This window comes from Chiloscyllium punctatum, chromosome 26, assembly GCF_047496795.1.
Source record: "Chiloscyllium punctatum isolate Juve2018m chromosome 26, sChiPun1.3, whole genome shotgun sequence".
Lineage (NCBI taxonomy): Eukaryota > Metazoa > Chordata > Chondrichthyes > Orectolobiformes > Hemiscylliidae > Chiloscyllium > Chiloscyllium punctatum.
Genome location: NC_092764.1, coordinates 52,621,743 through 52,636,818, shown reverse-complemented (window position 1 = coordinate 52,636,818; position 15,076 = coordinate 52,621,743). Strand labels below are relative to the sequence as shown.

The following is a 15,076-nucleotide window of genomic DNA, read 5'->3' as shown; positions in this document are numbered from 1 at the left end:
TCTAGATTGCAAAGTAGAGGTCAGCTGAAAGAGGGTTCAACCCATACAACGTCAGATGCTGGATGTCACAGGGTGGTTGTAGATGTGAAAATGGCACAAGACAGACCACAACATACCATGACAGCAGAACCACAGGGAGGAATAACTGCAAGTAGCAGCAGCATTTCACTGTGAATCACTTTAAGTATACACATTACTGAGTGAATTACCAACTGCAAAAGAAACATAGAGTTTTAATTAACTTTTATTTATGATGGAAGGGTGTGGATGAGAACTCAACAAAAATGTGATGCTGATGTTTTACAAATGGAATTAGAACTTTGAGTAAAGGAGTGAACAGAAATTATAACAGAAGATAAACTTTACTCCAGTTTAAGTGACTCTTTTTATCAATCCTTATTCTCAACAGAAAAACTAAAAGCAGCAATAGTCTATTCAGCCCTTTGAGTTGTTCTCCAGTTTAATAAGATCATGGTTGATCTATATCAACTTCATGTTGCTGCAATATCTTAATTTTTCTTAATGGCCAAAAACAAACTGTTAATTTGCTTGGCAAACATATGAAAAGCGATTTTCCAGATTTGGTAAATCTTAAGTTAACTGACCAGATCTTTCTTTCTGTCTTGTGTAGCCTCAGACTTACCCATAAAATCAGTTGCTTGGCTCAGTAAGTTTATCCAGGCAGCAGCTAAGTTGAATGAATCAAAAAGTGCCCAGTTTGAGCTGAATTAAGCTGACTGTCCCTAACTACAGCAGGAGAAGTGCTCCAATCTGCTTGGTGTCCCTGGATCTGATGGGAGAAATTTAACTAGTCTTTCCTACTTGTTAAGTTGGACCTGTGCTGAAGTTCATTTGTGTAGTCATTGGAAAGGCAAAGGTTTGGGTTTAGTTTACATGCTTACCTGAGAACACAACCTCCAATTATCTAGATCATGAATGAAAATTGGACACTTAGTGAATTAGAGCAAGTTGGCCAAAGCCTGTAGAATAACAGCACAATATTACTTAACTCTTCAGGATGAGGGACTGGCGGCTGGGTATTGGAAGTGGAAAATGGCAAAATGGAAACAAAATTATTTGCTATAACTTATCTGTAAGGAAGTATGGAATGAGAAATGGCAGTCTAATCCTTCAAGCTACCCAGACAAATATAATCTCACACAAATATAGGGAATGATGGAGAAACTCAGGAGGTCTGGCAGGATCTGTGGAGAAAGAAATTGAGTTAGAGTTCAGAATAAGAAGTTCGGACAAAGAGTTATACCAGACTCAAAATGTTAACTCTGTTTCTATCTCTTCAGATGCTGCCAGACCTGCTGAGATTTTTCAGTAATCACTATGTTTGTTTCAGATTTCTAGCATCAGTAGTAATTTGTTTAAATCACCATTGATCTGATTTTCTGGCAGAAGGTTCAGTGTATAAACTTTCCAATTCTGAAAGATAATCATCAAATGTATGTATCAGATCTCCTGCCTCCTCAATTTAATCTTGACATTCTTCTTCTGTCTCGCAGCACAAGTGTATAACCATCAATCTTGTCACCAATGAGATATTTATCAAAACTAAACAACTAAAATTGAAGCAGATAGCCATCCAATCAATGCCAATCCAAGAAAATAAAATCTTTATGTGGAGAAAACAGGAGAAATAAAAGCTAAACAGGCAGAAAATGTAATGGTAAACAGGGCTGTGAGGAACACAAACTGTTATGATGGTAATACTGGACAAGACAGATCCCAGATCTAAACCTGGCTCGATAGGTAACTTTCTTTGAGTTGATGTAGTGGTCAGCAAATGAAACTTTTCACTTGAGGCTGCAGTTTTTCTTAAACATCCAGGAGTTTATTACACAGAAAACAGAAACAAAATAAACAAACCGAGTTATCCAGGTATAGAGCACAAAAAAAGGTAAAATGTCAAGTAAGACAAAGTTTCAAACTATTCCCTAATCCCATCACTTTACTACAATTCAATGGCAGAAATTACCTTACATTGTAAAAACTTGAAGTTAAAAATCACACAATGCCAGGTTATAGTCCAAAGGTTTATTTGGAAGCAATAGCTTTTGGAGCTCCTTCCTAATGAACTTTCCAAATAAACCTGTTGGACAATAACTTGGTGTTGTGTGATTTTTAACTTTGCCCACCCCTGTCCAACACCAGCATCTCCAAATCAAAAACTTGAAGTTTGACATTGTTGGATATCCCAGTTCTTTCCTGTGAACTGTGAAGTCTTCTTACACAAACGTTCCCAAAAGTGAGTATTGACCACACATTCTTGGTCTGCAAGTCGTACAAGCTAATATTTTCTTCTGAGGTAATGGTGCTTTCCTTGAAGTGTTCTGTACTCTTTTTAAGGTAGAAGCTATATTTGCTTCTTACCCTAGTCATTCCCTGCTGAACTGCCTAAAACTTGCAATCTGTGGGTTTTCTAAGCTAAAATCAATCCTTGATTATTGTGAGTTGAAAATAAATGAATGGCTATCAATGTTTATTTCATCTGTCATAAAACACCACAATAGTAGCAATATTCCATTAAATTAGTTTTAACAAAGAGGAGATAATGAGGGTGCTGAGATTTACAATATAAACAATAGTATTTAAAGAAGAATAATTTTACCCATGGGGTGGTCTTTAATAGCCTAAAGGGTAGCAGAGGCAGAAACCCTCATGGCATTTAAAATGTACTTGGATATGCACTTGTGGTTCTGTAACCTACAAAAAAAACCTGCGACTGTTCAAGAGCTGAGCAGTGATTTAGCTTGTTTTTGCCTGGCATGTCTACAATGGGCAAAATGGCAAGATATCTGTATGCATTTCTAACATTCCTTGAAATAAGGTGCATAGAGATAATAGCTTTGATCCTCCCAATATTTGAATCAGCTAATTTCTCAGGTTGTCTATTATATACATACATCACTCAGAAAGCATGAAGTTTCATCTTACCTTCCATCTTGCTCAAACAATAGCATTCTCAAAAGTCACAATACATGCAATAAATACAAACTGATTTCATTATTCATTGTAGATGTGGTCTTCATTTGTACTGTGCTCAGCCCAACACAAAGATGCTGTTCGCCTGACCTTGGAACAGATAGATGTTATCAAACGGATGTGCACGAAGTATCCAGACTTTGAGTTGGTTACAACTTCAGAAGGTACCTGTTGTGAATGTCTCATCTGGAAATTGGGCATTTTTGAATTTACGTCTATGATAATAAATAATGATTCAACAATGTGTGAATTTCTTTGATTCTAGGCATTAACAAGACTAAAAAAATAGCTTGTCTCATCAGCATTGAAGGAGGACACTCCATTGACAGCAGTCTGGCAGCCTTAAGGATGTTTTATGAACTTGGAGTGCGCTCTATGTCCTTGACGCATGACTGCCACACACCATGGTATGACATTTAGTTCAACATTTTTCATAGTGAGATGATAAACAGAAATTACTGTTTTGTGCTTGAATTTTAAAAATTCCAATCTTGGAACTGACTGCCAGCATTGAGCATGTTCAGTCATATTTGGAGCAGGACAGAGCTGGAGTAATGTCCCTTCTGGAGAGATAGCAAGATACCTTTAATGGCAATCTCATAAAGTTACACACACTGAATTTAGTTCCATTTCCCTGAGTTTGAAGCCACAGTTTCCCAGGTCATGAACAAACGTGTGTTTGATTTTGGTCTGGGAACTAGATTCAGATTATTTTCCACAATCCTTACAGCCCTGGGAGAGGTGATATTTTTATCTGACTGTTGTAGGCTGAGCTTACAATGAACCATTTCCTCTGGCCTTCCTGCCTGACCAATCTCATGCAAAGTCTCTATTCTATAGGTTTTGTTACACATAATTGTTGCACATCATGACATAAAGACTACTGGTGACTTTATTATACAGGCACTGAGTTTTGTTAGAGCCTGACTGGCTTTTAGGATCTTCACAAATTTCCTGATGATGGTCCCATTTTCTAAGCTCATCTTAAAGGTGCTTTATAAGAGCATTTTACTCAAAACATTTTGTTCAATTATTTAACAGACTATTTTTCTGAGATATATTTTATCTTTCAAAGTATACAGTGAAGAAATAGGCCATTTAGCCAATGGTAATGTTCATGCTCTAGATGAGCATCCCTCAGAATTTCTTATCAAACTCTTCTTTATATCCTCTATTTCCTTCTCCCTGTTATGTTAATTTTGATTCCCCTTAAGTGCACACTCTCACACTCCAGGTAATAGCAAAAATAAATTCTAATAACTCTGTATTCCTAGGGCAAGATGGTAGCTCAGTGTTTAGCATCCTCACAGCACCAGAGACCCAGGTCAATTCCACCCTCCGAAGTCTGTCTGTGTGGAGTTTGCACATTCTCCTCGTATCTGCGTGGATTTCTTCCGAGTGCTCTGATTTCCTCCCACATTCCAAAGATGTGCAGGTTAGGTAGACTGGCCATGCTAAATTACCCATAGAGTCCAGGAGTGTGCAGGCTAGGTGGGTTAGTGATGGAAAAGTCAAGCTTACAGGAATGAGGTAATGGGTGGGTCTGAGTGGGATGTTGTTCAGAGGGTCAGCGTGGACTCATGGGCCAAATGCCTGCTTCCACACTGGAGGGATTCTATGATACTTCCCTTTGAGTCCTTCTTTTGCACAAGAATACATATTTGCTGCCAGTAAATGTTGCCACTGCTTTCCAATGTCCCACTTTTTAACTTATTTTTCGAATACGCTTTAGTGAAATCCGTCTTCATACCCTTGTGATTGTCAATCTGACCTCTTCTATATAAGTGTTTGAAATCACTCCATTGTTATTGCAGTACCTTTCTTCCTGTATATTCTATCCTACAATATAGCTACTACTACTGTGTCTTTCAACCATTCCCAAAAAGTAACTTCTAACCTTTTCTATTTCTTATCTCCATCCATTCTGATCTTGATTTTCTGAACTAAGGGCATTTTCCGCTACTGTAACTAATGCCATGCCTACTTGAGAGATATTGTATCACCTTCTCCGAGTTTCCTGTTCTTCTTCAATGTAAGTCATACTTATTTATTTCTACTTGTGTTGTCGATTCATCTGTTTTGTTATGAAGGTCACTTTCAGATCCAGATTCTTTACTTCTGGTTTTTCACCATTCTTGCAAACTGTGGCTTTTTATGCTGGTGGACTGTAAAGTTTATATGCTCTGTCTGTTTCTGCCACAATTCAATTATAATTGTCCACAAAAGTGGGTGGCATGGTGGCACAGTGGTTAGCACTGCTGCCTCACAGTGCCAGAGACCCGGGTTCAATTCCCGCCTCAGGCGACTGACTGACTGTGTGGAGTTTGCGCATTCTCCCAGTGTCTGAGTGGGTTTCCTCCGGGTACTCCGGTTTCCTCTCTCAGTCCAAAAATGTGCAGGTTAGGTGAATTGGCCATGCTAAATTGCCCGTAGTGTTAGGTGAAGGGGTAAATGTAAGGGAATGGGTCTGGGTGGGTTGTGCTTCGGCAGGTCGGTGTGGACTTGTTGGGCCAAAAGGCCTAGTTCCACACTGTCAGTAATCTAAGTTAAAAAAGCACAAGAAATTAGAGCACAAGTAAACAGTATGACCCATCAAGTCTGCTCAGTCATTCAATATGGCCATGATTGATCATTTTCCTGTCTGCTTCCCATTACCCTTGATTCTCTGAGAGATCAACATACTTATTTACCCCAGCTTTAATTGTATTCAACAATGGATCCATAAACCATTGGGGCAGAAAACTTTTAAATTTCACATTCATTTGAGTGAAGTAATTTCTTAAAATTTCAGACCTAAATAACCCTACCCCCTTTGTCCTGGAACTGCCTGAATGTTTCAGATCCCCTGATAAGTGGAAACAATCTCTGTGTTTACCTTATCAAGCCCAATCAGAAAATTGTACTTTTTAAATCAGATCACCTCTATCCCTGCAAACTGTAGAGAATATATACAGATTTACTCAGATTGTCATCATACAGCAATCCCTTCATCCCAAGCACCAATCTCGTAAACCTTTGGAGTATCATCTCCATTGCAAGGAAAGACAAATCCAAACCAAACACCCACTGATATTGCATTCTGGTGAAACCTGATTGCAACATACTTCTGTTCCAAAATGTTGGCTTGCTACATCAACCATTAATATTTTTCTAAAAGTACGTTTTGTTGACACATGTTGCTGGGTCTTTCTTTTCATTGGTTAGTCACAATGTATTAATGTCAGTACTCATTTAAAAGTCAACGTTTTATCCTAACAGGTAATCAGTAATTGGTCTTGTAAAACTAAGTGAAGCAGTGTTGAAATTCTGCATTGTGAAATCATGAACACCACTGCAAGATATGCTACTTTCCAAAATAATACAACTCCTTTTATTTGAGTTGGTGCATGTATAGTGATTTCAACATACCGTTTGTTTACAGTCACTGTGTAGGTACCTCAACATTGAAATCGTAGAATTGGAGAATGATTAGATAAAAAGGAGGCCATTCAGTTCATTGAGCCTCTGCCTGCTTTCTGCATGGGTAACTTATCTAACACGCCCCTCAAACTGGCTCCAAAGAAATCACTGAGGTGCTGGTTATGAAATCTTTTGGTATGCTTTTATGGACTCCAGGAGCTGATCAGCCCCATGTAAGAAAAACCAATGGACCGAAGCCATGCAGTAATTGATCAATGAAAATGCAAACAAGCGGCCTGTATCCACTTCCCTAATGTTGGAATTGAATTGGTATTCGATCGTTTGTTAAATGTGGAGAAATAAAGAATGTACATGTTTCACATCAAAGAAAAGTGTCAGTTAGCTCAATACAATCAACAAGAATGAGATTCAGATGTTTGACATAAAATTGTACAAACAAAATAAAACTTTTGCTGTTTAATTACAAATATAACAATTCTCCAAAAATATGACCAGGCCAAAAGGAAGTGAGTATGGTCTAATTTCAGCCTAAGTATGTTTAAATGTACTCGGTATTAATTTTGGAATCAAGAATCTCCTTTTCAGGATATGCTATTTTCTCCAGCATGATTTCACAGACCTTCCTGGTTCCTTCTAGTTGATGCTAAACCATCCAGTGCTCCCCCCACCACCTGCAGAAATTGAAGAACTGCAGCATGGTGGTTGCCTTTGCATTTTCCAGCCAAAAGGTCCAATTGTGTAGTAACTTTACAGGTTATGTGTTTGTAATGTAAAGAAAGAGATAGGATGTACATAGTTTACAAATTCCAAAGCACCAATTGGATCCAGTAAGAGTGCACAGGTGGGGAATTGGTTAGGATTTCTGGATGGGAAATTAAATAGAACACGTTCATCCGAAATCTTGCTGGAATTAAACTAGTAGTAATATTTATAGAACTGAAAATGTAATAGAATATGGACATAGTAGATAAATGGCAACCGTTTTTTAAAAATTATTGAAGAACGTTTTGGTAAATCAGACAGACAGCGTGGTCCCGGACTAAATGTTGCATTTTAGAATGTCATAAAGCATCTCGCAGAATTATAAGAAAAAAAGTGTGAGCAAATGAAGGCGGGGCAGAGGAATAAGGCAGGAGAATTTTGCTTAACAAATTGAAGAATAAGGAGTGAATGTAAAACCTGAAGTCAAGGTGAATGGGTAAGTAGGTTGTGTATACATCAATTTCCCTATCATTTACATTAAGTCATCCATATTATCATTACATTTGCACAATAAAATACAGCACAGGAACAGGTCCTTCAGCCCACTAAGATTCTTAACCTTTAGTTAGACCCGATACCTACTGCCCATATGTGTTTTCTGCCCCTTTGTTCATCTCGTGTTTACATGTCTATCAAGATAAGTTGTAAATGTTGCTAATGTCCCTGCCTCTACCACTTCCACTTCTGTGTGAACAATTTTCCCTGCAATTCTCCCCTAAACTTTCTCCTTCTCACCTTGCCCTCTTATTGTTGACCTTTCCACCATGGGAAAAAGCCTCTGACTATCCACCCTATCTATGCCTCTCACAATGTTGTCATCTGCAAACTTACTAAACAAGCTACCTGCATTTTTGTCCAGATCATTTATATATATTACAAACAACAAAGGTTCCAGCACTGATCCCTGTGGACACCACTAGTTGCTGATCTTCAGTTAAAAAGGACCCTTCCACCGCTGCCACTTTGTCTTCCAAAACCAAGCCAGTTTTATATCCATCTAGCCAGTTCACCCTATACCAGCCTGCCACTAGGGACCTTAACTAATGACTTACTAGAGTCCATGTAGACAGTATCCACTGCCCTTCTCTCATCAATCATCCCTGTCACCTCCTCAAAAAACGTAATCAAGTTGGTGAGACATGACTTCCCTGCACAAACCCATGCTGCCTATGACTAATAAGCTGACTTGCTTCCAAATGTGAATAAATCCTGTCTCTCAGCATCTTCTCCAACAGCTTCCTCATCACTGATGTTAGGCTCATCGGCCTGTAATTATCTGGATTATAAAAGCAAATTACTGCGGATGCTGGAATCTGAAACCAAAAGAGAAAATGCTGGAAAAGCTCAGCAGGTCTGGCAGCATCTGTAAGGAGCGAAAACAATTGACGTTTTGAGTCTAACTAACCCTTTGTCAGATGCTGCCGACCTGCTGAGATTTTCCAGCATTTTCTCTTTTGATGACCTGGATTACGTCGGTTTCCCTTTTTTAAGGAACAACATTGGCCATTCTCCAGTGCTCAGGAACCTCACTTGAGGCCAATGAGGATACAAAGGTATCTGTTAAAGCCCTAGTTATTTCCTCCCTTGCCTCTCTCAGTATCCTGGGATAGATCAAATGTGGTCCTGGGGACTTCTCTACCTTAATCCATTTCAAGTTAAGTGCATTAGTCAGGGGTAAATGTAGGGGAATGGGTCTGGGTGGGTTGTTCTTCGGAGGGTTGGTGTGGACTTGTTGGGCTGAAAGGCCTGTTTCCACACTGTAGGCAATCTAATCTAATAAAAAAAAGACACCCAACACTTCCTCCTTCAAGATGTTGACCTGCCTGAAAGTATTCACACACCTTTCCCCAACCTCAACATCCCTCACATTGGTGAACACTGATGTAAAATATTCATTAAGGATCTCACCCATTGCCTCTAGCTCCATACATGACCTCCCTTCTTTATCCTTGAGTGGGCCTATTATTTCCCTCACTACTCTCTTGCTGTAATATATGTTTTAAATGCCTTGGGATTCTCCTTAATCTTGCTGGCCAAGGAATTTCATCACCCCTTTCAATCCTCCTAACTTCCCATTTGAGCTCCTTCCTTCTTTCTCTAAATTCTTCAAGTACTTTGGGCGGCATGGTGGCACAGTGGTTAGCACTGCTGCCTCACAGCGCCAGAGACCCGGGTTCAATTTGCACATTCTCCGCGTGTCTGCGTGGGTTTCCTCCCACAGTCCAAAGACGTGCAGGTCAGGTGAATTGGCCATGCTAAATTGCCCGTAGTGTTAGGTGAAGGGGTAAATATAGGGGGATGGGTGGGTTGCGCTTTGGTGGGTCGGTGTGGACTTGTTGGGCCGAAGGGCCTGTTTCCACACTGTAAGTAATCTAATCTAACTTCTGTGGGACTAGTTTAGTTTGGTACTATGTTTGGCATGGACTGGTTGCTCTGAAGGGTCTGTTTCCTTGCTGTATGACTCTATGACTTTGTTTTTAATCACCTATACCTTAGGCATGCTTCTTTTGTTTTATGGTGAATACTAAAAATACTTTCTATCAGGGAACTTTAACTAAACCCCACAGTACAGTGACGCAAGGAAAGGGAATATTATAGAATACTGTGGACTCAAATTTGCCCCACAGTGCACATCTGTTTGTGGCCGTGTGGGTACTGTATGTTGTCACATTTGATTGAGCAGTTCTAATGGTGAAGTGCATTTAGAAATGTGTAACGTTCTGTCGGTTTGTTAGTAATTGTATAGATTTGACCTTTAAAATTGGAAAACACAATCATTCTTATTTATATTTTCAGGGCAGAGAGTGCAGCAGAGAAACACAACAGGCAGTCTCACAGAAATGCCAGTTTATCTAAATTTGGCCAGGTAAGATTTCATTTTTGATACATGTTTTTGAGTTTTGCCCTTGTTTGCAATGATGTTACAGCTAATATTAATTTCTGTCCGTGATTAGCCAATGTCAATCCATCCCATTCAGTTTGTACTTATGCTCTAGCATTTCTTGTAAGTAAATTTCAGCAGTATGTGAAACTCACCCCAAGGTATACAATATACATCTTGGGTACAGATAGATTGGATTGGATTTTCCCCAGAGTCAAGCTGACTTTGAAAGGCTTTAAAAGTGATTTTCCAAAAAATCACGTTTATGTCAGAGAAGGGGAACAGGTCTTGAATTAGATGGCTGGGAAACCGAAATCAGCCAGTCCGTTTGAAGGCAGTACTGAATTTGAAAGGATTCCATTGTCGTTGTTTCACGAACATTAACCAGCAAAGTGGATATCATGATATTCTCCACTATCAGGATGCTGCCTTAAAGCCATAAAGATTCTCTATCAACTATAAAAATGAGTAATACAGAATGTAAATTTCAGTGCCTGTAATTCCAGGTACTGGTGGGTTGTATCCGAGAGCACATCCCATTGGATTGTCTTCACAGCTGACTGTGTACTCATTAACAAATGTTCACAAAGCTCAGGACATAATTCTCAACATTTCATGCAATTCCATGAATGAACAGCACTTATTAAACAATCTTGAATGTGCGAAGAGTTGTACTAACAACCAATTCAAGATAATCACTTCTACAGGACCCAATCAAGAACAACTTGTCCAGGCGTTGCACCTTTTTCAACTAAACAAAAGTTTGGGAGACAATGTTTCCCTGGAACATTACACATGGCAATTGCTCAGCTAATTAGAGGAATTAAATGTAACCTGTTGGACCCTCCATGGTAACCCCTTAATCAATCGGAGTTCTCTTCCTAACTAATCAGCACGCTTTCTGATGCAGCAGAAATAGTTGGTCCCTGTGAAATTTGGTATTCCTGCATTCTGTCCTCATGAGTGGAAAATAAAAAGCTTTGCCAGCGTATCTTTTAGTACAGGAATACTCAACTTTATTTTGTTTTTATCTCTCTCTGTATGGCACTTGAAGTCTTCCCACTATTGGTGGGTGAGGTAGCATGGGAGTATGAGGAGGGATGCCTGTGGTATTGCGAAGAAATGACAAATGGGCTTTAAGTCACACAGAACTGAGATCGCCTTCTAACCATCCTCTCTTAGCATTTTCCCATCTCCAAGGGCCCAGTTTGATCATGCCCCCACCTCTCCTGAACGAAAATCATGTGCAGGTATTGTTTTGAATGGATTTGGATCTGCCAAGTCAGGAGCTCTCCTGCCTCTGGAACTGTATAGGCATATAGAACACTGTTTGGAACTACAGCTGTTAGGACTGGCCAGGAACTGTACAGTGCAGAAAAGAGCAACTGCACTGATGTAGAGCTGAATACATCCGAGGTCTGATGCAGGATTGAAGAGTCCAAGGTTAGTTGTTCTGGAGAAGGCACCAACTACTCAATATTGTTAACAGAATAGAGGACTTAGACTTGACTGCTATGTTTGGGCTTGTCAACAATTCCAGGATCTGTGAACTCTGGATCAAGCTGGGAAGAGAGAATTTTATAAAACATTTTATATTTAACTGTTTCAGATGCTTATTAACATAGGCTGGTTTGCAATGCAGGTTGAATCCAGCAGCATGGGTTCAATTCCGGCAATGGTTGGGGTCAGCATGAAGGTCATGCCTTCTCAACCTTGCCCCTGGTTGAGTGACCCTCAGTTTAAACTCATCACCAGTCACCTTTCTCTAACAACAGTGCAGCCCTAAGGTCGTCTGGTACTAAGGTCACCACCAATGAATGTATTCAATGGACTGTCCAGGAGGTATTGCCCTTATATACAGAGGAACATTGCATACATAGTTGAACATGATTGAGAAATGTTCCTGTCAGCCTAGCCTGATTGGCTTGATTTATTTAAACCCCATTTATTTCTAAGCTATTATATTATCCATCTCTGTTATTAATTCACTGTAAGCAACCCTGAATTTTGATATCATTTTAAATAACTACACATTTAAGGAACATGGTCAATGTGAAGAAGCTTTTGTTTGAGTGAGAGAGCATTTGTAGGAATTTGGTTCAAGTGGTAATTTGCTGTACCCTGCCGAGGACCAGGGGCAGGGGTTTGGTGGTGGATATCTGTGAGGGTGTGCTTTAAGTAGGGTAGCTACTGTAAGAAGTAAAGCCTCCTGAGTATGGGGTAATCTGGAGAGAGTGAAAGGCCTGGTTGAGGCTTTGCCTGTATTGACATATCAGCAGTGTGGTATCATGAACCACAACATGAAATGATTGCAGAGAAGGAAGATGATTCGTGAATAAGATTAGGGATGGCACAGTGGCTCACAGCGCTAGGGTCCTGGGTTCAATTCCTGCCTCAGGCGACTGTCTATGTGGAGTTTGCACGTTCTCCCCGAATCAGCGTGGGTTTCCTCTGGGTACTCTGGTTTTTTCCCACAATCCAAAGATATGCAAGTTGGGTGAATTGGCCATGCTAAATTGCCCATAGTATTCAGGGATGTGTTAGTTAGGGATAAATGTAGAGTAATGGGTTTGGGTAGGATACTCTCAGAGGGTCGGTGTGGACCTGTTGGGCCGAAGGGCCTGTTTCCACACTGTAGGGATTCTAAGATTAGTGAGAATTTCCATTTTTGAAACAAAACTAAGGTGTTTAGTTTGTGATAAGGTCTCTAGTCATGTTTTTTTCTCCTTTCCTTAAAATAGCTTGTTACATATAAGATTTACACTGATATAAAAAAATCATACTTAATTGTGAAATGTACTTATTAAATAACAAAGCAAAGGCAGAATGGGTGATGTATTGTTGCTGTAGCATGTGGGTGCTATTTTACATCAAGGTGAGCTAGGACAAACACATCTGTAGTAAATGCAGCGTGAGGAACCTCTGATCTAATTTGAGGAGTTAGAGTCTGAGCTGCAGACATTGCACAGGCAGGCAGAGGATTAGCTAGACACATGGCTGTAGGAGGTGGTCACATCCCCTAGACTACATAATTCAAACTTAGTTTGGTGATAAGGGACAGAAGGCTGTGCCTGTACTTCATGCAGGTATGGTGTCCCAAGGGGTAAATTTCAAGGTGTCTTAGCCTCTACAATTGTCCAACAGTCACAAGGTTTTTGTAAGTTGTGTATGGTTCTTTGCAGTCGTGATCATGAGTCCCAAAGGCAGTATTGCCGTTCCAGTGCCAGGCTGAAGACATCACCTCAGGGCTGGTGAAGAACCTGGAGTGGCAGAGAGTTGTCATGTCCATGATGGTACTAACATTATTGATAGAACTAGAAAGGAGATTTTGCAGAAAGAATTCATTTCGGAGCTACACAAAAAAGCAGAACGCCAAATTAATAATCTTGGGATTACTACCTGAGCCATGGGAAACCTTGCATTGGATAAATAAATCAAGAAGTTCAATGCGTGGCTCAAAGGTTGGTGCGGGAAGGAATGGATTTCAGTTTAAAGTTACTGGCACGTGTACAGAGGTAAAAGGAAGCAGTTCCAATGGAGCAGGCTTCACTTAAAATATGCTGGGACTAGTGTCCTGGCTAATTGAATAGCTAGGGCTACAGAGAGGACTTTAAACTAAATGGGGAGAGTGGGATTGGTCTTGATGAAGACCTACGTAGGCTTACAAAGCAAAATGACTTGGTTGCATTGTAGGGCAGCTATTTAGACAATGACACCCAGTGTGGGACAGGAAGTAACAGGGTGTACAAATATAGCAAAACCAATAAAAAGAATCAAAAGGGAAAGAAATGGTACAAAGACAAGCATAATGGTTCTTTCCTTAAATGCACACAGCATTTTGAAAGTAGCTCTGCGTTAATTTCAGTTAAGGCACTAGCCGTATCATTGGTGACTCTTTCCCATACGGTCCTGAGCTTACTAAGGTCATGGGCATGTAAATAGATTCCTGTTGGAGGAGTGAACATTCCCACCCAGGTGAGGAACCCGGTGAGAGACCTTCTGGCTCTCGGGGGTGAGGATAGGTTGTCCAAAACGTGAATGCGGGGTACAACATACCCCGTGTAACATAACCCACTCCAATCGGAGGGAAGCCAGGGGTAGGCTTTCAACCTGTAAATAAAATAAGTGCCACTGTAAGCTGTGAAGGTGGAAACTGCAGCCCCCTACAACCTGGGAGCAGGGTTATTCCAGAGGCAGCCTGATGTTCTGTTTGGGACAGAAGACCAATCAAATACCAAATTCTGTTAAATTCTGAATAGGTTCAACCCAGGCGATAGCAAAACAGCACTTGTCCCCTTTAGAAAGTTTCCCTTCCTGCCTGAACCAAATGGTGTTGTTGAGAATGACAAGGGAGGGAGGTCTATGCGATTGGTCATAATTAGTTTGATACCAGTCCCTGAATAAAGTCGGGTTATACCCTGCCGACTGTCATTCCCGTGCATCAACACAGTAGCCATTCAGCCACTTTGTGCCAGTGAAAAGGTACGGGCCACAAAGGGATCTCTCTCTTCTTCCTCCCTTCCACCCCCCCCCCCCAAGTGGGGTGGCATGTGGGCACACATCCAGCAGCTGGTGTCTCTCCCCATGACACGGGCTGTCTGGTAGGCCAGGTACAAAAAGGTATTATGCATAATGGTGTCAGTTTGAAAGCCACCTGTTCCCAAGGCCATATTCCCCAAAGTCACAAGTATGGAAAACATCTTTGTCCTTATCGGTGTCAGTTTCCACACAGACTCTTTTGCAGTCAGTTCTGTGTATCCACAGGGGGTAGTCTTGTACCTTCATAGCTTTGGGGGTGGTCAGCAGCACCTGAAACAGTCCTTTCCATCCTGGTCCCAGCTTCTTTCATTTGCAGTCTTTTACCAGGACAAATTCCCCAGGCTCAGCTGCAGGGTAGTCCCCTTCAGGCAGATTGTCACTTGCTCTGTAAGCCTGGCGTACCTGTGAATACAAACTCTGGAGAGTTTTGGTTACCCACTGCAGGTATGGCCTCATCTCCTCTCCCAGGGTGTTCATATC

General features: G+C 40.7%; 1 protein-coding gene across 9 annotated transcripts in view; it reads left to right on the top strand.

The window, feature by feature from the left end:
- dpep2 (dipeptidase 2) overlaps positions 1–15,076 on the top strand; it is a 90,727-nt gene that overhangs the window by 43,645 nt on the left and 32,006 nt on the right. For all 9 annotated transcript variants that reach the window (XR_011952291.1, XM_072547402.1, XM_072547408.1 and 6 more), the window contains 3 exons: positions 3,029–3,158; positions 3,260–3,401; positions 9,973–10,042. Coding sequence is in view for 8 of the 9 variants with exons in the window: in XM_072547402.1 (XP_072403503.1) it covers positions 3,029–3,158; positions 3,260–3,401; positions 9,973–10,042 (342 nt within the window). In the remaining variant the exon portion in view is untranslated. The remainder of the gene's footprint in view (positions 1–3,028; positions 3,159–3,259; positions 3,402–9,972; positions 10,043–15,076) is intronic.